Source organism: Phodopus roborovskii, unplaced genomic scaffold (assembly GCF_943737965.1).
Source record: "Phodopus roborovskii unplaced genomic scaffold, PHOROB, whole genome shotgun sequence".
Taxonomy (NCBI): Eukaryota; Metazoa; Chordata; class Mammalia; order Rodentia; family Cricetidae; genus Phodopus; species Phodopus roborovskii.
This window is the reverse complement of record NW_026126549.1, coordinates 18,414,682-18,438,721: the sequence shown is the minus strand read 5'-3', so window position 1 is coordinate 18,438,721 and position 24,040 is coordinate 18,414,682. Positions and strand designations below refer to the sequence as shown.

The 24,040-nt window shown below is 42.6% G+C and overlaps 1 protein-coding gene across 1 annotated transcript; it reads right to left on the bottom strand.

Annotated features, from left to right (window-relative positions):
* Positions 1–521: 521 nt before the first annotated feature.
* Positions 522–17,369, bottom strand: Isoc1 (isochorismatase domain containing 1). The gene is made up of 5 exons (XM_051200837.1): positions 16,985–17,369; positions 8,140–8,259; positions 7,828–8,031; positions 7,371–7,487; positions 522–3,162 (listed from the first exon to the last, which is right to left on the bottom strand). Exons 1-5 carry the CDS (start codon positions 17,288–17,290, stop codon positions 3,016–3,018), a joined length of 894 nt encoding a protein of 297 aa, XP_051056794.1. The 5' UTR covers positions 17,291–17,369; the 3' UTR covers positions 522–3,015.
* Positions 17,370–24,040: the final 6,671 nt, after the last annotated feature.

Genomic DNA, 24,040 nt, shown 5'->3' with positions numbered 1-24,040 from the left:
ATCTGTCTTTAAATCTAGTAGCACACTTTTTTATGAAACTGGGCACACTAGAATCTGATGCATATATGTTTAGGATGGTAATGTCATCTTGGTTAACTGTTACCTTAACTAAAATGAAGTGTCCCTCTTTATCTCTTCTAATTAGTTTTGTCTTGAAGTCTGTTTTGTTAGATAATGAGGGCAATGTCTGCTTCTTTTCTGGTCCTATCTGAATGGAGTATTTTTGTCCTTTGGGACAGTGTCTATCTTAAAGCTGTGTTTCTTGTAGACAACACATAGATGGATTTTGTTCCTTGATTGAGTCAGTCAGCTTGTGTGTTTTTTGACATTTACGTTTACTATCGGAATATGTGCTGCTGCCACCTGAGGCCATGTTGATATCCATAGCTTGTGTCACTGCCAGAGACCAGAAAACAAGCAGACAATGCTTAATTGTAGATTAAGTTTGCACAGATGCTGAGCATTTCCACAAGGTACCTCTTGCTGCTCCCAGGCCCCTTGAAATACAATACACCAGATCATTCTTGTTTTCATCCTTATTTCTTTATTTATGTCAATGAAAAGGATTTCATCATCCTACAGAGTCATGGACACTTCTGTTCCAAAGCTTAATGTATTACAATCAGTTCAGTTTTCCTATAATCAACAAGTAAAAGCTTTGCCACCTTCTCACATGATTCACAAAACAGAAGAAAGAAGACAGAGCTCACAATTGTTCTGAGCCTCCAAGTATTTCCAATTTGGACCTGATACAATTTAATTAATTCAACTCACATTTACTAGCTGATACCTGCAAGAAGAGAATGGCCTTGGAAGATACTAATGTCTTTATCCCTGGAGCCTGGAACCGTGCTAAATGGCCAAAGGGTGTTAAGGCTGCAGGTGGAATAAGGTTGCTAACTGGGAACTTGGAACCACATGAGATCTTAGGTCAGGCATAACAAGAAAGTCAGACAGGGACCCAAGGACCAGAACCACACTGTTGCCTGAGAAGATGGTCGTAATGGGGCAAAACAAACAAACAAACAAACAAAACAAAACAAAACCAAAAAACCACTAGTAGATTGTAGAAGATGGAGCTGTTGGATACAGATCACCCTCCATGCAGGCTCCAGGAAAGATCATAGCTTTCTAATACAAGCTTTGATCTCAGCACAGTGAGCTCTAGGCCTCACCACAGTTGAGAAGAAAACAGGCTATGGCTGTAAGACATGGAGTCTGTGGCATGTTGGTAGGGAAGTCACAGGACACAAATCCAAGGTCACATAGCTGGCTTCAGCTGTGAGGATGCTTCACGGCACAGTGTTTCTGAGATGGGAGAGGCTTGGATACAAGGGAAGGAAGCTGTTCTAAATTGAATCTTTGTTTCACTGGTGGCAATGACTTTTTTTTTTTTTTTTAATTTAAATTTAGAAAAAAGCTCAACTCAGTATTTTCACAAGCTTTCCAGATAATAAAAGTATGGAAAGCACTATTAAAATGTAGATAACTATATGATGTTTCTTTGCACTGATTTTCTAGAACAGTGGTTCGAAACCTTCCCTAAGGCTCCTCATATAGCTCCTCATATTGTGGTGACCCCCAACCATAAAATGATTTTCAATGTTACTTCATAACTGTAATTTTGCTACCGTTATGAATCATAATATAAATATCTGATATGCAGACTATCTGATGATTGAACCCTGTGAAAGGCTCATCTGACCCCCAAAGGGGTTGGGACCCACAGGTTGAGAACCAACCAAACATCTAAGCACACCATGAAGAAGTCAGGCTGTAGTATCTTGCCAAGGCTCAAACTAAAAAGTACATTTCTATGGCTGCAACAGGAAGGCCCTGTAACAACTCCATCAGTCTGGGCTGCAAGGGATTCTCCTCCAGTGACATGAGCTGTAGGATTACGAATCTGTAAAATCTGTTACTTCTGAAAAGTCACTAGAATTCTTTGACTAGTACTCGTGGAGCCATGGGCAACAAAACAATTTCACCCACATAATATACTTTCTTTAATTTAATACAAAGAGAATAATGTTCCACATATCACAACACACTCTAAAAAGTTTTTTAAGCACTAATAAGTATTAAATGAGAATAAACTTACTGATGGGTTAACAATGGCCATAGTATTACCTACCCCCACTGAGTCACTGTTGATGACGTCAGCAGTAACAGCATTTGAACAGCAGGGAGAGAAGATACAAAGGGGAATATGGGAATATGTAAAACTACATTTTACATCGTGTTTACTTCTCCACTAACTCCCATGTATACGGAAAGATGCACTCAAAAAGACTGTAAAGGCAATATGTTAGGGCCACTCGCATCTGTTCACAAAATTAAAATAACCAATGGGGATGTAAAACATCCAGTGGGAGAAGAAGTCAGTGTAGACCGTTAGCCAGGGGAAGAAAATCCACAAAGATGGTAACAGGAATGAGAAAAGCAGTACCATCGAGACAGATACACAATAGTTCATCTGTTCTGGTTGACCCAAAGCACCTCTCTCAGTCAGCAGCTCTACACTGTCAGAGAAGTAGGAGACAATGCAGAGTCCTGTTTTGTCAATTCTCACCTGGGAATCGTGCATCAGTCAGCCTGTGTGAAGTGAAAACACTGGGTCTACACTGACGTTACAACAGATGTTTCACCACAACAGAAAAGTCAAATGATTATGGTAGATGTTTCTGTTTGTTTTCTGTAAAGTGCACAATTTAAGAAAGCTTCACCAGAGGGAGCACTTTCGAAAGGTATGGTTGGAGTACATGGTGTAGATGAAACAGGCACCTCCATTGTAATTTGTCTTAATAAATAAAAGCCCATTAGGAAACAAAGAAGATAAGCAGCACCTGAAGCCTTGACATCATAACTAAATGCTTGTACCCAATGGTCTAGCCAGTTAAATGTTCCTAAGAGCTGCAAAGGAGGAGCTGCAGTTGACTTAATGTTTTAGTTTTAGCAGAGACAAGAGGTTGTCTGGCTTGCAGTTCCATCGAGGATCCCGATCCTTCAAGGACCCTATACTTTGGAGAGCAGACCAGACTCAGGGGCACTCGCCTTAATTAGGTTCTGGATTTCCTTGAATTTCGGATGGTCTTTGTCAGCCACCAGCTGTAGCAGAACAGCTTCACTAGTGGTCACAATGATCCCAGTTCGAGCAAGACGCTAGAAAAGAGAAAGATAAGAAGTGAGCTAGGAAATGGAAATCATTTAAAAAACAGCGGAAGTGGCCAGGACAATAGTTAAGGTCCTCCTCTATAACAATGGCTCTTGGTCATAGCAATAAATCTATAAGAGAGAAAAGTTTCAAAACCACATGTGTCACAAACCCATCATGGGTATTTCTCCCTCCCCCAGGCCCACTGCTCTACAATAGGACTGTTTCTGACACGATGACTTTGCCAAGCTGCCCCAGCAGAACCATAGAAACTCAAGGATCAGGGGATGGGGGGAGGTGAGGCCAGGAGTTTGGGGTTGGGGGAGAGAATCCCACAGCAAAGGTCCACTCTCTATAGTAATCAATAGTCACAAACTCCAGGGTAAAAGGCACAAGCTATCCCCAGAAGCATCTGCTGTGGGAAACTTGGAAGAGGCCAGGGCTTTTTCTAGTGCTATATGAACCAGAGTCTTGTGTGTCTACCCTAATAATCTTTGGTGGCGCTAGAAGCTGGGTCACACTGGGGTGTACAGTGTTACTTATCTCAAAACTGAGGGTTTAAAAATAACTAAGCAAAGAACGCACGTGAGAAGGAAGGTGTGGTACAGAAAATGCAAAGCTATTAGAACAGGCTCCCAGGTGTGTCCTAGAGCTTTCGCTCCCCAGCCTGGGAGGAAGCTGAGCAGACACTAGCAACAGCTTGTGGTGTTCAGCCCACTCCTGATCATACTTAGCCTCAGCCCACTTTCTCTCCAGAGGTAAAATGGGGCATTAGGCTTTGGAAAATCCCTCCTTACACTTGCACAGTCAGCCCAACTAAGGGAGGTTCCTGGATGTATACACCTAAAACTGTCTAAGTCAGGAATGGAGCCCACTTCATATCCCAGCAAACCAAAACTGCAGGGGCATCGAGTTCAAGAGAGGGTGCACTCCGTCCATTTTGCAATTCTTCTGAGATAGACAAAATCAGGCAGGTATATGGTGGTACAGCAATCTATCATGCAATTATGAACAAGTATTTACTTCAAGGTGACACAGCCCAACAGATGTCAGTACATACAAGGAAACATCCAGTGAATAAAGTGCATGCCACAGGCCTCATGCTTATTAACTATACATCTTGCAAGTGAAATAAAGTCAACAGGCAGTATAGATAAGGACTATCTGAAGTAATTCTGCTCTGAGGGAAGAAAGAAGAAAAGGAGCTGGTCATGTCGCTGCTAACTTTCCTTACACAGAATAAAAAAGCATTTGACCCAAAACTTTAGAGACGAACTTCATGATCTCTATAGAATGATGCCACGAAGAGGAGCAACCTCCAAACTGCCAGGCACTGCACAGTCATGACCTCACCTCACCTGCAGGCACTGCACACCGTCACATGACCTGCTGTGGTCATTTCCCCACTCCTGACCTTGATGCTTTAATCCAGGCAGGCTCTTCTGTGTTCATGCAAAAGATCAGGCTTTTTCTGTCGTTTTTTAGAATGTCTCAGGCTCACAGAACCAATTAAGCAGGGCTCATATTAACTGAAATTGCAACCATGGAGCCTGCATGGGTCTGCATGAGGCCCTCTGCATACATGCTGTGGTTGTTTAGCTTGGGGCTTTTGTTGGACTCCTAACAGTGGGAGTAGGGGTGTCTCTGATTCTTTCTCCCTCTGATGGGACCCTTCTCCTCCTCCTGGGTTGCCTTATCCAGCCCCAATATGAGCAAGCAGTTGCTCCTAGTCTTGCTGTAACTCTTTGTCCTGCATGCAGTGGGTATCCCTGGGAGAACTGCTCTATTCTGAAAGGAAATGGGAAGGTCTAGGGGAGGGGCAGAGGGACTGGGAGGAATGGAGGGAGGGGAAACTCTGGTCAGGATGCACTGTATGAGAGGAATAAACCAATAAAATTCATATGAACGTAGAAGGAAAGTCCTGGAAATATCTTCACAGAAAACATGGCTTTGCTTTGTTTACATGGATTTCATTCCTTTGAAATACTTCAAAGTCTGGGCATTACCATGACAATAGTTTCCAGTGAAGGTGCATGAAGACAGCCACTTGCTGGGGGGAAGGCTGACCTGAGTGGAGCTGTGAACCCTCAGGTTAATAAAGGAGCTTGAAAAATGGATGGTAATGAACTCATGACTGACAAATAGCCCACAGATCTTGGTTGTGATGAGAAGCAGCACCATTTATTAAAAGCCAGAAAATGCAACGTTTTCGATGCACTCATTGAAAATGAGTGGTTGAGTGGCTTAACAAAATAAACTTCTACCTATTAGACAATGGTGTCACACCCCTCACCGCTAGGCTCGGGGGTCTTTGAGGAAAAAGATGGGAAGACTGGAAGAGTGGGGAGTGGCAGACAGCTTCAGGGAAGCAGTACTGTCTAGGCACAACAGGGCGAGTGCACATGTGATCTCAGAGCGATTATTTAGTACCATACACAAGACTATACATAGAGAGGGGGAGGGGAACACATAATCCCACAAACAGCAAACAGCGGAGGAGACACTGGCATTTGATAGTTACCAAGGACAAGGTAAGTCAGTTTCTTTTAAGGATATGAGGCCTGTTAGGCTATCCAACCACACTGCAGGGCTGGACTCAAACCCAAGACCCCAGCTGAGCAATTCAAACTAAACTTGATCGGAAAGGACTTAAAAACAAGAAGAAAAAGTAATCTCAGATTTGGATGAGAAGAGATGCAAGGTGGAGAGGGTGGTAAGGGGCGGGGCATTGGAAAGGGTTGAATATGCTCAAAATATACTGCATGAAATTCTCAAATATAAGCATAAATACTCCAATAAATAAAAACAGCTAACTTCTATCTGTAATCACAACAGGTGTTCCACTCTTTAGGGAAAAACCAAGAAGGGAGGCTGACCAGATGTTGCTATCTATGACCTGCTACCCGTGGCCTTTCCTCTTCCATCCATTCCTTTTGCACACTTGATGGCACTGTAGGCTACAGAGCTGATGCAGTCCCAACAAAGAGCAATGCACAAGCCAGTCGGTATCCAGAGTACTGCATGATCTCACAACAACAATAAACCCTCCGGTATTTCTTCTAAATTCCTTTTTTACTTTATTATTAGTGTGTGTGTGTGTCTGTGTGTGTGTGTGTGTCTGTGTGTGTCTGTGTGTGTGTCTGTGTATACATTCCCCCACATGTGTTAGGTGTGTATCTGTGTGTACATGCCCGCACATGCGTTAGGGGTGTGTGTGTGTGTGTACATGCCCCCACATGTGTTAGGTGTGTCTGTATGTGTGTGTACATGCCCACACATGTGTTAGGTGTGTATGTGTATATGCCTGCTCATGTGTTAGGTATGTGTGTGTACATGCCCGCACATATGTTAGGGGTGTGTGTGTGTGTGTGTGTGTGTGTGTGTGTGTGTGTGTGTGTACATGACTGCACATAGGTGCATGCATGCAGAGGTCAGATGATAACATTCAGGAGTCACTTCCTCCCTTTCACGGTAAAATTCAGGAATTGAACTCAGGGCATCAGGCTTCTTCAGCAAGCTCGTTTACCCTGAGTCATCTTGCAAACCATTTGTTATTCTCAATAAAAATAAGTAGTTTAACAATTCAGAAATTAAATCCATATATACATTAAAAATTATTAGTGAATTAAAATTATGTATGAAAGTGACATACATATACACACCTTCTGGAGTAAAACCCTCCCCAGGACTATGTGCTAGCCTGAACAGTCTTGAACAGAAGGGACTTAGATCAGGTGATTATTAGGCAACACTGAGAAAGAACGGCTGATCCAGTGTCAGCCAGGAAGCAACACGTAGATCATGCCTACAGACACTTACACAAGGCTGACTTGGGCTTTGATACATTCTGCCAGAGTCTGGGGATACATGTTGCTTGGTAACCTGTATGAACTGTGTCTACTTTGCCATTCTGTAAAATTCAGTCCTGGCTACTTGAGACATGTCTAATCCATGTTGAACACTAAGGTAAGGTGACCAAAAAACTGTCAAGGAAATTTTGGCATCTCTAGAAATCTAATCCCAGGGAAAAGTGTAAAGGGGGTACCTGACAGGTCAGTTAAGGAGTGCAGAACTATTTCTCTAAGAAGTAATGGTCCTGATACACTGAGATCAAACATCGGCTTAAAATGCAAACTATTAGGGACTGATGAACATTCAAGATTCCCAATTTTTCAGAAAACTAGATGAACAACTTATCTTTAAGTAGAACAAGTACCTCGAGAGCAAACATCCTGTCCATCATGCTCCTTGAGGAGGTGGCATCAGCAACGATGTGAACTTCAATGCCTCGGCCGACCAGCTCCAGGGCTGTTTGCTGGATACACACATGTGTCTGTAGGAAACCAAAGTATCACACATAAGAACGCAGGACACTGAAGCAGGTGGTTCTCAGGACACCTGGAGATCACTGGCCTAGATTCAGATGTTGCCTCCTCACTGGTGGGCTGACCTTAGAGAAGGCACTCACGCTGTTACACTTCTGTTTCTCATCCATGATCCTGGGAGACAACGGGCATACAGTTCAAGGTGGCAACAGCCACAAGACACTGAAATTGGTTCCGTGAAGGTGGAGGACATCTAACAAGTGGTGGCCATTTTCCCTCAGTGCCACTTAAGTCACTAGCTTCCTATAAACAAGACCACACATGCCCCAGACCCAAGAGGGTACTTACTTCTACTCCAAACAGTACAACACTTCGGACACCAGGAATCTCAGCTAAGGCTGCTTCAACTTCAGGTAACACCATAGAAAACTTGGTCTTCGGAAGAACCAGCTTTACACCTGTTAAGTCGATTTCTTGCACTGTGCTGCCAAGACCTTTGGGGTACTGTTCTGTTATGATAACCGGAATTCCTAATATCCGAGCTCCTTGCAACTGAAAGAAAAGGTACCAAACAAAAGTGTAAAAATTGTGTTGAGTAGCGATATCAATGCATATTGTGCCTCAGCAAACTGGACCCGACAGACAGACACACAAACATACCAGTCTCTGTCCCACACTAATAATGTCTCCAAAGTACTTGATGGCTGGCCGGAACCTTTCCTGCATGTCACAGCAGAAAAACACAGTGCTTGGTGGTGTGAGATTCCCCAGGGTCGTAAGCTGAGGAAAAAGGAAGACAGGAAGAAAATGAGCAGGTAGCTATACATAATTTAACATTATATTTCTTATATTCTATTTTTGAGTGTATTTAAAAGTATTTGCTGAATGTTATTGTGAATATGTTGCCTTCAAATCAGAAAAAAAAATTTACAATAGTAAAATGCAAATCTCGTAGAGGTATTACAGGCACGGAAATTAAATTGTAAACCACTGCATGTAAAGAAAGTAACAATTTAGAAAATAATCTATAGCAGAGACTATGAGACATAAAATTAAAGACAAACAGAAAACAAACTAATTCATAGCATATAAAAAAAATCACTGTCCTCAAGTGGCAATACAAACATGCCATTCATAAGTGTGACTTCTAGAGAGTAGTAAATGACACATGTAAACTGCCCTGGGCTGGGAAACGAAGGATGAATTAAACATTAACATGAGTGGAAAATTAATTAATTAGGAGGAAAACTGGGAACCAGATTTCCAAGCTTCACATCTGCTGCAGGTAATCTATTCCAACAGTCTGGGCCCCATGAGCAGCCAGGAGCTAGAAATCACACCGAATACAGGAACTTAACTTCACCTGAGACTTAAACTCCCAAGGTGCTTTGCTTTCCACCTTGCAAATTAAAAGAAAGCTCTGCAAAGAATATGCTGGGTCTGGAAGAAACAAATGTCACTACTCTTCCCCATCACCCACTAAAATCCCCTCTTATTATCCTGCTTTGCATCTCCCTAAAACCACCCACAGATACCAATTATTAATAACTTCCTGGAAAGCTTGTGTCCCAATTGCATAGCTGTAGCCTCGGCAGCAGCTCAGCTCTGCTCTATACTAGGCTTTACTGTCTCTGTAAGCAGTAGACTCAAGAGAAGATGATTCCTCCATGGATTAAAGCTGCCCCTGAAATAAACGCCTTATGCCCAGTGCTGTGGTTATGCTAACAGCTCTGTGATGGCTTCTGCCTGTGTTCTGGCTGGAGACTCCAATTCTTTTCATCTCCCACTGCAGCCGAGGCTACGGCATACACTCACACTCACTCACCATGGGCAATCCAGTAGCCGACTACTCTAGATGGTGAAAGCCACATGTCAGTCAACACTACCAGTAAAGCATTATTAGTAAAATAAGTGCTCAAGTGCTTTGGCTGTTTCTTCACTCTGTTTTCAAATTATACCTTTTGCCTGTTTGTTTCTTTTAATGTTTATTGATTTGGTGTGTATGCGTGTGTCTATGTGCAAACTCCAGGATTCACACTGGGAAGTCGGGGGACAACTACAGAGACTATTCTCTCCTCCTAATACATGGCCTCTGGGTTTAGACCTCAGGTCATCAGGCTTGGTGACAAGTACCTTAATCAGCTGAGCCAGAGTGCCTGCCCAATGCCTGTATTTTAGTCATTTCCAAAGCAGTGGATGTGACCTACACGAGGAAGCCAGGAAGACCAATTTTCGTGTATTTGGAATACTATTTTTAAAAGCAATTACTACAAATGACATGTGCCATTTTAAAATCTCAGTAAACATTAAATCTTAGCTCACTATGCTCAAAATCTGTTTTTCTTTCATGAATTTAAACAGGAAGTATCACAGTGTCACTTCGATTAAGGTATATGCTAGAAAACAACTTACAAGAGACTTCTTTGCAATTACAACGCAGCCAAACTTGAAGTTCCACTAGCCAGCAGATTGCGAAGGAAACCTTGGGCAAGTATGTAAGTATGCTAACAATCAAGTCCTGACATGACCACCGTTCACACGTGCTCACAGTTCACACATGTTCCTGGTCCCAGCCTTCCCATACCAACTCAGTCTACATAGTCTAACACTATAGGTCCCATAGGAGCCTGGCAGTCTGCATTCTAAATTCACAGTAAGTTAGAGAGTTACAAACAATTAGAAATACAGTGCTGGAAGCAGACAAATTAACAGTGGCAGGAACTAAGAGGGGAGATGGGAAAAAGGATCCAAAATACAAGAAAAGCAAGCCACACTCAGTTCCATGGGCATCTGGTGAGGTAGTAACATTGTTCTAAATTAGGAAAATGTCATTCTAATATTAAGAATATGCCAAAAAAAAAGAATATGTCAAACAATACACGATTTTAGAGGTACAAGATAAAAAATGGCCAAAATGTTAGGTTAGTTTGTTATTTGTCAAAATATTCAGTTATATTTGAGTAGATCCTTACCTAGTCAGAAATCTGAATGTATGTTCTGAGGTCAGAGGAAAAAACCAGCCCTAAATTGTCTTCACCCCACAGAACCCTATACAGTAAACAAAGGCAGATGCTACAGTGAACAGCGACATGTTTTATTGTAAAGATGGTACTTCCGATTGTGCCAGTCACAGACTCTTCCCTGTACCCTTGAAAGTGGCTGCACCTGGCAAAACTCTGCCTGAGGGAGAGTGTGAAGGCAGGAGGGAAGGGACCGGACACAGGAGAAACCTGACAGAGCAAAGAGCTAGGTGATCTTCACTCCTGTTCTCAACAGTATCACATCAACCAAATGATCATGTACTTGATGTGAGAAAGGCCTCCATGGGTTATCACAGTCCCGCAATCTCCGTCTACCCCTAAATAAAAACTCCATACACACGAAGACTGAGGACACCCAAACAAAACGTCTGACTCTTGCTTTTCAATTCTGTTTTAACTGCGTCCTGGACTGGATTGTGAATCAGGTCACCCTGAAATACCAGAGAAAAGACAAGAAGGGAAAGCTAGTAAAAAAAACAGTGTGAAGGGGCTGGAGAGACGGCTCGCTGGTTAAAAGCTTACATTGTCCGTAGTTCCCAGAATGCACCGGACTGCTCACAACTGCCCTATAACTCAAGATCCAGGTGATCTGAGGCCCTCTTCTGAACTCCACAGACACCTGCACTCACAAACCCTCTGCGGTGACTATTTTTGGCTGTAAACTTGACTACATCTGGAGTGAACTACAATCCAGAAAATGGGGGACACACCTACGATCCCGACCTTGAGGCAGGAAAACACAGGCTTTTCATCCAGATCTTGAGGTGGGAAGACACACCTTTAATCTAGGCCACACCTTCTGTTTGGCTTCCTTCTTCTTTGCCAGCCTGCCCTTGCCTTGTAAGCATGCCTACTCCTTCACTGGCACCGGACCTACTTCTTCAGGATTCCAGCACATACATACTAGCTGAGACACCCAGCCTTGTGGAACTGAGAAGCTACTAGATTCTTGGACTTTGCATTCACAGCTCGCCACTGTTGGATTAGTTGGACTGAAGCTTGTAAATCATTTCACTATATTCCCTTTATATAGAAAGATTCATTCCATAAGTTCAGTGACTCTAGAGAACCCTAATACACCCACACAGTGATACACATATATACTAAAAAACTTTTAATAAAACAATTTTTAAAACTATTGTGCAGCTAAGTTAATAGTAAGACATCATACAATAAAGTATAATATTAACAACAGAGGAATTGGTGGGATGGAGGAAGACAGAAAGTCTATACTATGTAAGCATAAATGTAAAATGCAAGTCTTATTTAAAATAAAAATAATGGCTTCCCTGAGACATAATAGTTGTAGATAAGGTATGACTGTAGAAATAACCTCCAGATCTACCAAGCCACAAAAGGAACAAAAACAAAAACCAAGAAATTCTAATCATATCCCCTCCCTATGCCTAAATACACATAGATTCCAACAAGACACTGCTACAATTCAATTCAATTCAACGATAATTCAGAAATTTCTTACCCTGACTCAAAAAACTTTAATTAAAACTAAATTTTAGATACCTAAAAGTATTGGCAATGGCCCAAAATATTCATGTTACACTGCAAGATGACCAAAGGGGCCATGATGAAAAACAGATTTGACCAAAGAACTTCAGAAGCAAAAACCAAACCATCTGCACATACACACGAATATACACATTTGTATATAAAAGTGTGATTGTTTTAATCAATGACTTCCTCAAACAAGAGTTTGAGAGACAGAATTTAAGGGGAAAAATCCTTGTCCAGTTCCTTTTAGACCTGCCACAGTGTGGCACTGACCTCAGATTTCATACTGAGTAGAACACCAATAGACTTTTCACAGAAGAGTTTGATACTATCCTGGCTGCATGCTCTGATCATGTTACAAAATAGCCACAGGCCAGTCAGCAACACAAAAACAATGGCTGGCCTAGCTTAGTACATACCAGTTCCTGGAATGGAAGTAAGATATGGTGTCAACTGTTGAACAGTGTTCCCCACTCCCTTCGAAGTCATACTTGAAATTCCTAATCCTAGCACCTTAGAGAATGACCTTCATGGAGCTGGAGTCACTGCAAATAACTTGACTTATGTTCATATGCAAGGGGGTTCTTATAGGAAGAGATGTACAGACACACACAGCAAGAATGCCTTGGCCACAAAAGCAGGGGCTGGAGTAAGAGGAATCTATAAGCCATGATCTTCCACAAATAGGAGGCAGAGAGAGTCATGAAAAGATTCTTCCTTGAAGCCCTCAGAAGGAGCCATTCCTGGCCACATTCTTGGGCTGTAGCCTCTAGAAACATGAGAATGGCTGGGGTGTTTCAGTCCCTCCTTTGGCAGTGTTTAGGATAATCCCTGTGCTGTAGTGGAGAATCTGTACATGTTTAGGGATACGATACATTTTAAGATGCGTGATTTTTCTTTTAAAATCAGTACCCAATTATAGTTACAAGACAAACATGATCTACTTAAGAGTCTGAAGGGGATCCAGGGATCAGAATTCAAGTCCTGTTCCCAATCCAACTGCATAGCTTCCGGAAGGCCCTGACCCAGTGTCAACTCATTTAAAGCAGAGGCTTCCCTGCCTGACAAACACAACCTCCAAGGGTTCCAGACACAGCCCAGACCCATGGGCACAAGAATCTGAGTGCAAATTTCAGCTTCACCATGTTCAGTTACATAAATACGAATCATTAGCATCTTCCCATATAATGTCCTTATCTTTAACACAGTTAAGAAAAACAGTATTTTTCTTTGGCTGTGGTGATAGACTGCAAAACAAACATTTGAGTCAGCACAGGCTGGGAAGCTCTCTAATGAAGCTAAAGATGATTTACCATTAAGATCTCTCTGGATAGGAACATCACTGTACTAATTTAGTGTGCAGAATTAAGAAACTCATTCATAAAGTGCATTTCCAGACACCACCAAAAGGCTCATCGTCATATGATTTATTTTTGGCAAAACAGATCCTGAGTCTTTTCATTTAGATGGCAAGGGAATATTTCACTTTTGCCTTGAGAACATACGTACCTACTCTGGGCATTGATGTCCCTGGTATACTATTACACCAGTATCTTACAATAAAGTCTGAGTTCTCTGACTCCCCACGGAAGGCCCGCTGTGCCTACCCACTGAGAGCAGAGACCTGAGGGATCTCTTGAGACTGTGCCTCAGACTGGGATGAAAACGAAGCCGAGCTGAGCCAAGAGCACACTGACATTTCAATCTACATTAAGATTCCCCTTGACTAACTAAACGTAAAAAAGAAAGAAAGAAAATCAAATGCAGGTCACAGCTACCACTCTGAAATGCACTTACTTATAGGTAGCAGCTAATTTACTCACAGGAACCAAAAGATAAAATGTTTGGGTATTACTCGGCAATCAAGTTTTTAAATGGTCCATATACCTTGATAACCATATCCCATAACTCCCATTGTCTATCAAACCAATAGGCTAGAGACAACACCCTGAACCTGGGACCTAGGCATCTCTTCTCAGTGTTCCCTAAGCACACTGTACCCCAGATACACTCTGCTGTCTCCTTACTTGGTCTGAGCACTGAGGTTATCCATGTGTTTTTCCTTTGATGCCCCCAACAAGCTAAAGCGAAGTTCCCACAATCGGATTTCTACCTTCCACCAGCAAGCCACCAGCAAACCATGGTCTTTTCCTCTTCTTTCTATACCTGCCTTTCCTTCTTTCTGATCACAAACCTAACTGTGTCTCCTAGTGAAATGTCTGTGCTCCACCCCATGTAATAACAATTTTACTAGACCATAAAAGCTGGACCCAAATTCTCTTCCAGCTAACAACCCCAGGAACAGGTCAAAATAACCTGCCTAGGGCAGCTAGCATCTCCTACTCTCAAAAGCTGCCAAAGCCTTCCCTCCTGCCTGGCCTTCACCCTTCTGCCAGCAGCCATTTCCTCCTGTCCTCTGCCTCGACTCTTCCTACCCTGGACAAAGTGTGAGACTGTGAGACAATGATGCCCCGGCTTTACATGAGTCTCCAGCATTCCCTGTCTTTGTCATACACTTTTCTACTCCATGGTCCCTTCATCTACACTGTCTCCTGCATCTCTGAATTTGTCAGATTGGAGACATACAAACCATGAATGAAACATGAGCTATGCCTTCAGCCACCTGAGCTGTCAGCAGACATTTAGTCACTCTGACAGGACATTTTTGAAAAGGTGTGCCCCTGAAAAGTCACCACACTAGTACTGGCAACAGAGGTCTTCAAGATCCGTTCCCAAAGAACTGCTGCCAACCACAGGGGCAACGTGGCACAGCCACCCACTATTCCACAAGGTCACTGATCACACACACAGAGGACTGCACCTGGGACTACCAGTCGAGTCAAAGGGAGAGGGGCCTACCACCTCTGTCACTTCCCACCTCCTCAGAAGCCACCTTGAGCCTGCCGAAGTGACAGGTGTTCATTGTAAAACAGCATCAAGAGAAATGAACACTCAGAAGCTCAAGTCTGTCTTGCTTTCCAGACTGCTCAATGCTCTCATCAAACAGGAAAAGAAAACAGTCATGCTATGGCAGATATCCAGACCGGATCTGGTGAGAAGGACTTGCTCATGCTTTGCTAGCTTGGCCCTTATAAACATATAATCCAAAGCAATTTGCTAACCTTTCCACCTCTCTGTGCCCTGCTCCTCAGAGAAATAAACGCCATTACTACTCCAACAAGAAATGAATCCAGGCTTGTATCCACCACGCAATGCACTCAAAGATGTCACTTCGGTGTGGAATGAACCCTTCTGGACATAAAACACATGTCAGTAACACTATACAGCTATGTTCCAGAAAATATAGCAGCAATGAAAAGAAGTATCTTTCCTGAAAATACACCCCCCCCACAAATAATGAGTGAGTGCATACCATGTTATATACTATGTAAAATATTCTTTCATATTATCTACAGCTATGATAGGAGAGGCACATGATTGAAGGAAAGTATTATAATTACTAAAATGGGAATATTAAAGTATCTGTAAGTACTTCAAAGCACACACACGCACGCACACACACACACACACACACACACACACACACAAAGATACTATTTGTTAGTGGACAGAAAAAAGTACTACAATTGTTACAGTGATTGTTTTAAACATCATTACAGAAAAATCAATTATACATAAAAATAATTCAAAAGCCACAGTGGCCTGAAATATATATTGTCTTTTCAGCATTATGTCTGTCTCTCTGTCTCTGTTGTCTCTCTGTCTCTCTCTCTCTCACACACACACACACACAATTGATTTTCAGACCTTTAAGAATTGAATCAGGTCTTGAAATTTTTAAAATACAAAAATTTCTAACTGCAACACACAAAAAAGCAAAAGCAAACTTAAAAACCGAAAGCCTAATTTTGTTTGTTTGTTTATTTTTATATACCAGTCACAGGTAGGAGCCCCTCTCTCCCAAGAATAAAAGGAAATGGTTAACAAAGAAGCCTGTATCTTCAATATAGCTCCAGACCCACTCGGTATTTTGATTCTGGCCTTATAATAGATGTGTCCAAGGTGCATCCAACATATTGGATGTTTGGCAGCGGTAATCTAAACGGACAGTTGGAATCCTGCAGAGAGCCATCATCTAGAACTCTTAAAGAGATAAAAAATGGAGAATCTTAACCACTAAAGAATGCAGCTCTCCATCTGGGCAGCAGGGCAGATCACCCCACCCACTCCGGCTTTCTGGCAGTTAGCCCATGAACTCTGTCCTCTGAACATATGAACTTTAATCAAGTTGAAGTTCTCCCTTTGGATCCATAGATGTGGGGGAAGGGATGGCACCACCCAGCCTATCTCTGACTACAGATGATAAAGGAAAATTAGGGATAAACCTTCCAAAATGACACTTGGATATAAAAATTCCTTCTGACCTCAAATGCCACATTTCAGTTCGTCTTCCAGAGAAAAGACTTAGCAATGCTACATGTAGACAATAAAACCATGGATGGTGTAGTGCCTAAGTTACACCTACCTCCTTTCCTCTCAAATGCATACACACGTTTGCCAAAGAATCCTCAGATCTTAGGACAAGAGATTGCCCTGTGTTACAGGACAGCTTTTAGCAATATAAAAATTCACTAACTCTAATCTTTAGGTATAACTTCCTTAGCCTAGGATTCACAGGCTAGCATTATGCTGGCTATTTAAAAGGCTACTGCAGCTCCCTTCCTATGGAGACACCCCGACTGTCACCAAAATGAAAGGAGGGGAGCAGCCGCGGCAAAGTTTGCATTTCTGCAACTGGTTACCACAACTCCCGGAACAAGCCCCGAAGCTAACACCTGCCACGACCTGCATCCCCCGTGGCAGTAAGAGCGACGGCGGCCGCACGGTTAGGCAGGAGGCTGCGGCACACAGCCTTGGGGAGCTGGGGACCACACACGTGGGGGCGTGAGCGGCCGGCTGGGACCCGGCTGGGCGGAGGGGAGGGCGGGACCCACCTGGATCTGCAGCGGCACCAGGCGCAGCTTGCAGCGCTCGCTCACCGCGAAGCCCTTGGGCAGGTCCACGTACTGACCCCACTCCTCGGCGAAGAGCTGCACCACGAATTTGCGGTGCATGTCGAGCTGGTCGCCATAGAGGCTCAGGAACTTCTGGATGAGCACGTCGTAGCCGGCGCCGTGGGGCACCGACGCGGGCCGCGCGAACACCGAGAAGCAGAAGAGCACCGGCACGCCGCCCGACGGCGCCCCCGCGCCCACACCGCCGCCAGCCAGCGCGGCCACCGAGGGCTCCGCCGCCGCCATGTTCCCCCGCGCGTGCGCGCCGCCTCCGCGCGCCAGCCAGGCCGAGGGGCGGGCCCTGGACGCCCGAGACCCGCCCGCGCCGCCCGGGGCTGCTCCTGCAGTCGCGGTCCCCGTCACCTGTGGCGTGCAACTCGCGGGGACAGCAGCTGGGGTGGCCCGGGACAGCCAAGAGAGCAGTGGCAGGCCTCCGCGCAGGATCAGACCAGGCTGCAAGTTGCCCTTTTCCGACCTGCAGTCGAGCTCGGGTTATCTCGCGCTAGTTTTTTTTTTTTTTTTTTTTTTTTTTTCTGAGAAGGCTTGTAGCAAAACCGGGACTTCACTGAAACGGAAGGTTTTCCTGTTTAATGTGGTACGAATCATCACCTTCACAATAAAGGAGCCCCCATGGGCGCTGCAAGACACCACAGATCGCAAGCATTAGAGCAGGACCCTTGACCTCAGATCCTGAGGATGAAGAGCTCATGAACAGAGCTCATGAACAGAAGTACGAATTTAGATTCGAGATAGTAATCCTTATAAAATGTTTTGTTTTGTTTTTCTACAAGATTTCTCAGCTACACTGCTGATTTGGAAGTGATGGTTCGTTCTGGTTAGGAAACTTAAGGGCCTTTATAAAAAATACACAAAGTGCATTCATACACAAAATGTATAAAGGTATTTTTGGTTGTTTTCCTTCTCTCTCTTTTTTCTTTTTTTCCCCACCCCCTAGAGAAATAAATTTTAGTATCTACTGTGTCTAGTCTAGCTTTTGGCAGCTTAATGTAGTGATCCAGTCTCCGTGGCACTATAATATCAAATAACATAAATAACACCGCATCTGCTGGACACAGTGACATTCAGTGAGGGGTAGCAGTGACAAGCAGTACCTCACTGTGGTAGAAAAAGAAATGAATTCGCGTTTCAATGATAAATTATTCTCTGCAATCTATCATTAGAATAGTGATTAAATCAGCTTAAATAAATGGTATCAGGAGGAGCCAGTGAATAGGAACCCCTAAATGGATATTCAAGTGACACAGAGCATACAATTATCCTAAATGACAAAAACCACTATTGTGAAAATGCTCACATTGATCTCAGACTCTCGGGAGCATAGCTGATTAAAAGTTAAGAGCTTTATCAGAATTCAAACTTTGAGCCACTCAAGAAATTAGATTATGCAGCATTGATTAATATGTTAATACACTTTCAAAACAACCTCCTCCATGAATTAATACATTAAATATTTGATTCTTGCTTTTTCTATTGACCAGCAGCACTTGAAGCCCTGATTACTCTTTCTTTGAAGCCATTATCTTTGCTCTCTCTCTCTCTCTCTCTCTCTCTCTCTCTCTCTCTCTCTTTATTTTTTATTTTACATGTCAATCCCAGTTCCCTCTCCCTCCCTCTCTCCCTCTTACCCTCTCTGCCCCCTCACATGCACACTGACCACCCTCCCCTCCCATCCGCCCACCCCAATTCCACATGTAGGGCAATGCCATCCAGGTGGGATCATGTAAATCTGTCAAGTCATTTGAAGTAGGGCTAGGACTTCTCTCCTGTCTCTAGGTTAAGGCAGTATCCCTCCATGGGTGATGTGTCTGCAATGTCCTTTTGTGCACCAGGAATACATCCTGGTTCCACTGTCTTGACTGCTCAGTCCTTCCAGCTGAGACCCATATTCAGGGGGCCCTGAGATAGTCCCATGCTGGATTCCCAGCTATCAGTCTGGGGGCCGTTAGCTCCTCCTTGTTCAGGTCAGCTGTCTCTATGTGTTTCTGCAACCTGGTCTTGTCCTCTCCCTCTGCGTCTGGATTCTAGTTCGACTCAGTGTTTAGGTATGGGTGTTTGCTTCTTTTTCCAACAGGTACTAGATGAGGGCTCCATGATGGTGGATAAGTTTGTTGTTTATCTCACTATCTGGGAAGGGCATTTATGGTAGCCTTTCGACAGTTGCTCAAATTGTTAGTTGGTGGCAGTCTTGTAGGTCTCTAGACCTTTCTTTAGGTTCAGTTTTCTCTTTAAACCAATAATGGCTCCCTCTTTTATGCTTTGCAGTGTTCTTCATATTTCTCCCTGGGACTTAGTTTTAGGCTCTTTTTCTATGCTCCTCCTGTTGCTTAAAATGCTAGCCCAGTCATTCTCAGCCTTCCTAATGTTGTGACCCTTTAATACTCACTTTGTGTTGAGCTATTTTCATTGTTGCTTCATAACTAATCTTGCTACTATTATGAATTGTAATGTAAATATTTATTATGTTGGGTATCTGATATGTGACTTCAAGGGGGTCCAGACTCACATGTTGAGAACCATTTAAATATGCAAAAGGTCACATGTCTTAAGACCCCAGCTTTAAAATACCATCCTTACTGCTTTGACTTTAAACTGGTATCAGACATACCCCAACCCCCCACCCCTGTCTTCAATTCTATCTCATAGAACAATATCTATTGAACATCTTGGGTTGGGAAGATATCTCACATGACAGGTAGAACTCTTGATTTTATTTCATCTTAAACATTTGCCTTCCCCTGTTATAGCTAAACAAACAGCCATTCCATTTTATTCAGAGTATAATTGTAGGTTGTCATTTAATGTTGTTATGTTTTTCTCCCTCTCTAACCCTAGCAGTGTACTAGAGGATGCTCCAAATCCCAAGACTTTGTATCTATATGTATCCATATCAGCTACTGGTTCAGACCAAACCACCATTACCATCTCTTTTCTGACTATAACTCATCATGAGTGGTGACATTATTTGGCTTGTGTGGCTCCATTTATGTCAGTTTTCATTTGTTTGCATGTGACACTGATCAAATTCCTCTAGTACACAGATATGGACCTCAAGGAATGCAGAAATAGAAATTAAGATAACAGAACTTTAAGAAGTTACAAGCAAATTTAGCAAATTGGAGGAAAGGTTGTTCATGATGAAACTGATAGGTAATAGCAACAAGGGAGAAACAAGAATGATTTTAAAAAAAATAACAAAAACCAATGCCTGGAAAGAAATGCCCTTGGGTAGTCTGAACATAAGTTATTTGCAGCAGAAAAAAATGATGATCACTGACATGGTAAAAGGGCAGTAGAGATGATCTAAAGTGAGGAACAGAGGTTAAAGTGTATAAAGGCAGTTTAGGTCACTTAAGTGGCAATGTGAAATAATTTACCATGTGTCATTGGAGAGAGAAGCAGACAGAATGACAAACAGTGCTTCCTAGTATGTGTTCTACATGCCAGTTTTCATGCAGTGGGATTTTGGAGTAAGATGAACCACCATCAGGCTGATAATGAGCACCACCACCAATAAACAAACACTAAATAAATACAGCACAACCAGCAATCCCTAGCAGTGTTCAAGATTTTACCAACAGAGACCTGAGATCGTATTATAGCAGGAGTGAGTGTTGTGATAGCTGTAGCAAGCATTGAAAACTATGGGGCAAGTAAGTATAAAAATAAAGGAATTGAGTGACAATTTCAAAGCTTGACTGACACAATAGGAAAAGAACAAAAAAAAAAAAAAAAGAAAGAAAAGAAAAGAAAAGGAAGGAAGAAAGAAAAAGAATATTGGTAATTAGAATTAGAGTCCAAGGGCCAGAGACCTTTTTGACAGCACTAGGAGTCTAAGTCCCTGCTGTGGAAAGACAAGAAACAGGGAATGGAGACCAGAACTCTGAAACTCATCTGGTATCAGAGTTTCAAAGACTAAATTCTTCTTACTATAAACAGATTTATTTGGGGCTATCCTGGGGGATTGAACCTAAGGTTTCACACTTTAGGTAAGAATTCTACAACTGAGCTGCACCCCAGCCCCGCCCCTTCCCACCTTACTTTCCTGTTTTCCTATTCTATAAAGTTAGCATACAATGGGTTTCACTGCATCTCTGTATATCATAACACTTAGCTCTTATTCACACACACACACACACACACACACACACACACACACACACGGTGTCTTCTTCCTCCACCCTTGCTGGTCTCCTTCCTTCCTACCGGTCATGCCTTCTTTCACATTTCATCTCTGTCTTGTTCTCCTTGTCCTTTAGATTCTAAAGTTTAGACCCTCCTCCATGCTTGCCTTTTATTTCCATTTCCCACATATATTCACACTCATGCATATATAAATTTAATTCTAGATCTCACATATAAGAGAAAATATTTAATAACTGAGCCTGTTCCCTTCTCTGAACATATTGATCTAAAGTTTCCTTTGTTTTCCTACAGATGTAAGAATTTCATTTATAGCTGAGTAAAATCCCATTATGTTTGGTGTGTGGCATGGCATGTGTGGATGTGTACATGTGTATGCCTGCACACATTCATACCATGTTTATGTATGCTTGTAAGATAATAAATGTTCTTTGGATAAAAATATCTGGATTGGTTCCATAGCTTGGTTATTATGAATAGTGTAGCAATAGACATGAGTGTACAAATATATCTGTGATAAGCTGATTTTAATCTCTTTAGTATTAAACCAAGAGTGGTATTGATAGATCATTAAGTCTATGGCAAGCCTAAAGCATGAATCCAGTATTACTAGTTTTAAAAGCAGACCATGCCATCAATCTTCAGAGGACTGTTTCTATTGTGTTGATAGGCCAACAATGACAAACAAATTTATCCTTAAATGATTTCTTAAGGTGCTCCAAGAAGATATGAAGTGAACAGGCCTGAAGAAGCCCATTAAAAATAAAAGTGGTATACTTGACATCAAACATAGGAAAAATAGACTAAATACACAGCCCATGAGTAGGTAACAGACATTCATGCCAACCATTGCCATCCCACCAGTACTCTCCCTAAGGTCCTAAAGGGATGCACCAGTTGATGCCAAGCATGTGACATGGTTTACAAATATATTCGCTCAGTATATTTATGTAAGCCTTGAAGATGGGAATGAGAGTCAGTCCTCCCAGGAAACAAGGTTTTGGGTAGTGACCTGGTCATATAGTTCAGAGAGAAAGAAGTTTCCTGAACTCCCAATGCAAGATGAACACAGCCACTGAAAAATGGCTTAGCCAACTAGTCAGACACAAGAGCAGATAAGAAACCTGCAATAGAGGTGTGAGAAGTCATGCATGGGAATGAGCATAACACACAACAGTTTTCTTTTGTATTTCATGGTGATGAGCCCCAAAGAGAAACTACTAGAGAAAGCAAACCATATCCAGAGAAAATCAGAGTATATTACTAACTCCTGTAATTCAATAATAGAAATAAACAATACCATTAAAACTAGACAAAAGATTCGGACTCTTGACAAAAGCAAGATGGATGTCCAAAAAGCCACTAGATGTCTTCAAGGTACAAATTAAATTCACAAAATGTTTTACTTCACAATCATTAAAGTGGTTAGCAGACAAAACAATATGTGCAGAGTCTGGTCCCATTTGGATCCTAAAACCCTGGCTAGGGGCAGAGAAGGGACAGACATACAGACACATATACAGTGAAGCTAGGATAAGATGGAGTTCTGCAACCTACCACTGCAACCCAGAAACCAGTGTGCTTGTGCTTACTGGGCACAGCGCACGGAGATGGGTTAGCTAGTCTCCATAGGAGGTATGTAAGTGAGTAATCTCAGTGCTATTTTGTCCCAGCAACAGGAAAGTAACTAATATACTACGCAAAAAGGTACAAGCAGGTTACTGGTCTTAAAGTCAGGAAATACAGTTCATTGACTTAATAATACCTTCATGACTGTACACTACTTTGAAATGTCCACTGTCGTCCTTCCTGTCTCAGTGTGGTGTACTCATCCATCACTGTTTTCGGGCGGTTATAATTCTGACCTGTTCTGCTATTCCTAGCTGTCATATTTTCTTTTCAAAGAATTTGCTTTCAGAGACACATTTCTATTTTAGTACATTCACTTCTCCATGACCATCCTTTGAGGAGAGAAAGATGTTTATAATTTATTGTGTTTTGAATTTCAGCATTTCCATGTCTTGCATCAGGATGTTTCTGTCCAGCACTGAGTCTGGTTCATTTTTTAATGAATGGACTCCTGGAAAGGGAAGGGGGAAGGGGAAAAAAAAGCAAATTTATAAACTCTCTCCTAAACTGGAACATGTTATTGTCTATGAGATTTATCTGAAGATACTGAAATCGCCCACCTTCAGGCAATTTAGTGACACCTCCACTCAATCATTATGTCTGACTCTCTTTTGCTCCCTTAGCTGTCACCTATGTGTAACTCTGAGTCACTGTGTTATTGCTCAGATGTAGGTGGGCATGATACCTTTGACAAATGCATGTTATGAATGTCATTCAAGACTGGCCATGCCTTAGAAGTCAGCACAGCATTCAGTATCCACATCTCCCCTCCTGGGAAGCTGAAGGTAACAACTTTGATACTACCAGAGAATCCATTTGGACTATGGATCCTTCCACCAACACCATCCCAACCACCACCCTCAGCACCACCACTATGATCATCACCCCAACACTACTACCCACAGTTATCCCCACCACTACAGCCATCACCCCCCACCACCATCACTACAACCACCTACCTTCCACAGCCTTTATCCTACATTCACCCCACGTAGGACCTTCACACCCGATGTCTCATTTTCCACTTGGTTTTTATCATCAGGCACCATTTTTTTTTTTTTTTGGCAGTCTTTGTATGAGATTAGTGGAGGTGATAATGCATCTTGCCCTTTTCTCCAACAACAAGCCTCCTCAAAGAAAAACTGTTAGGAAGTGACTCAGCTTCTTTTTCTACTTGCTGCTTAACTCACTGAAGCAGAGCTTCTG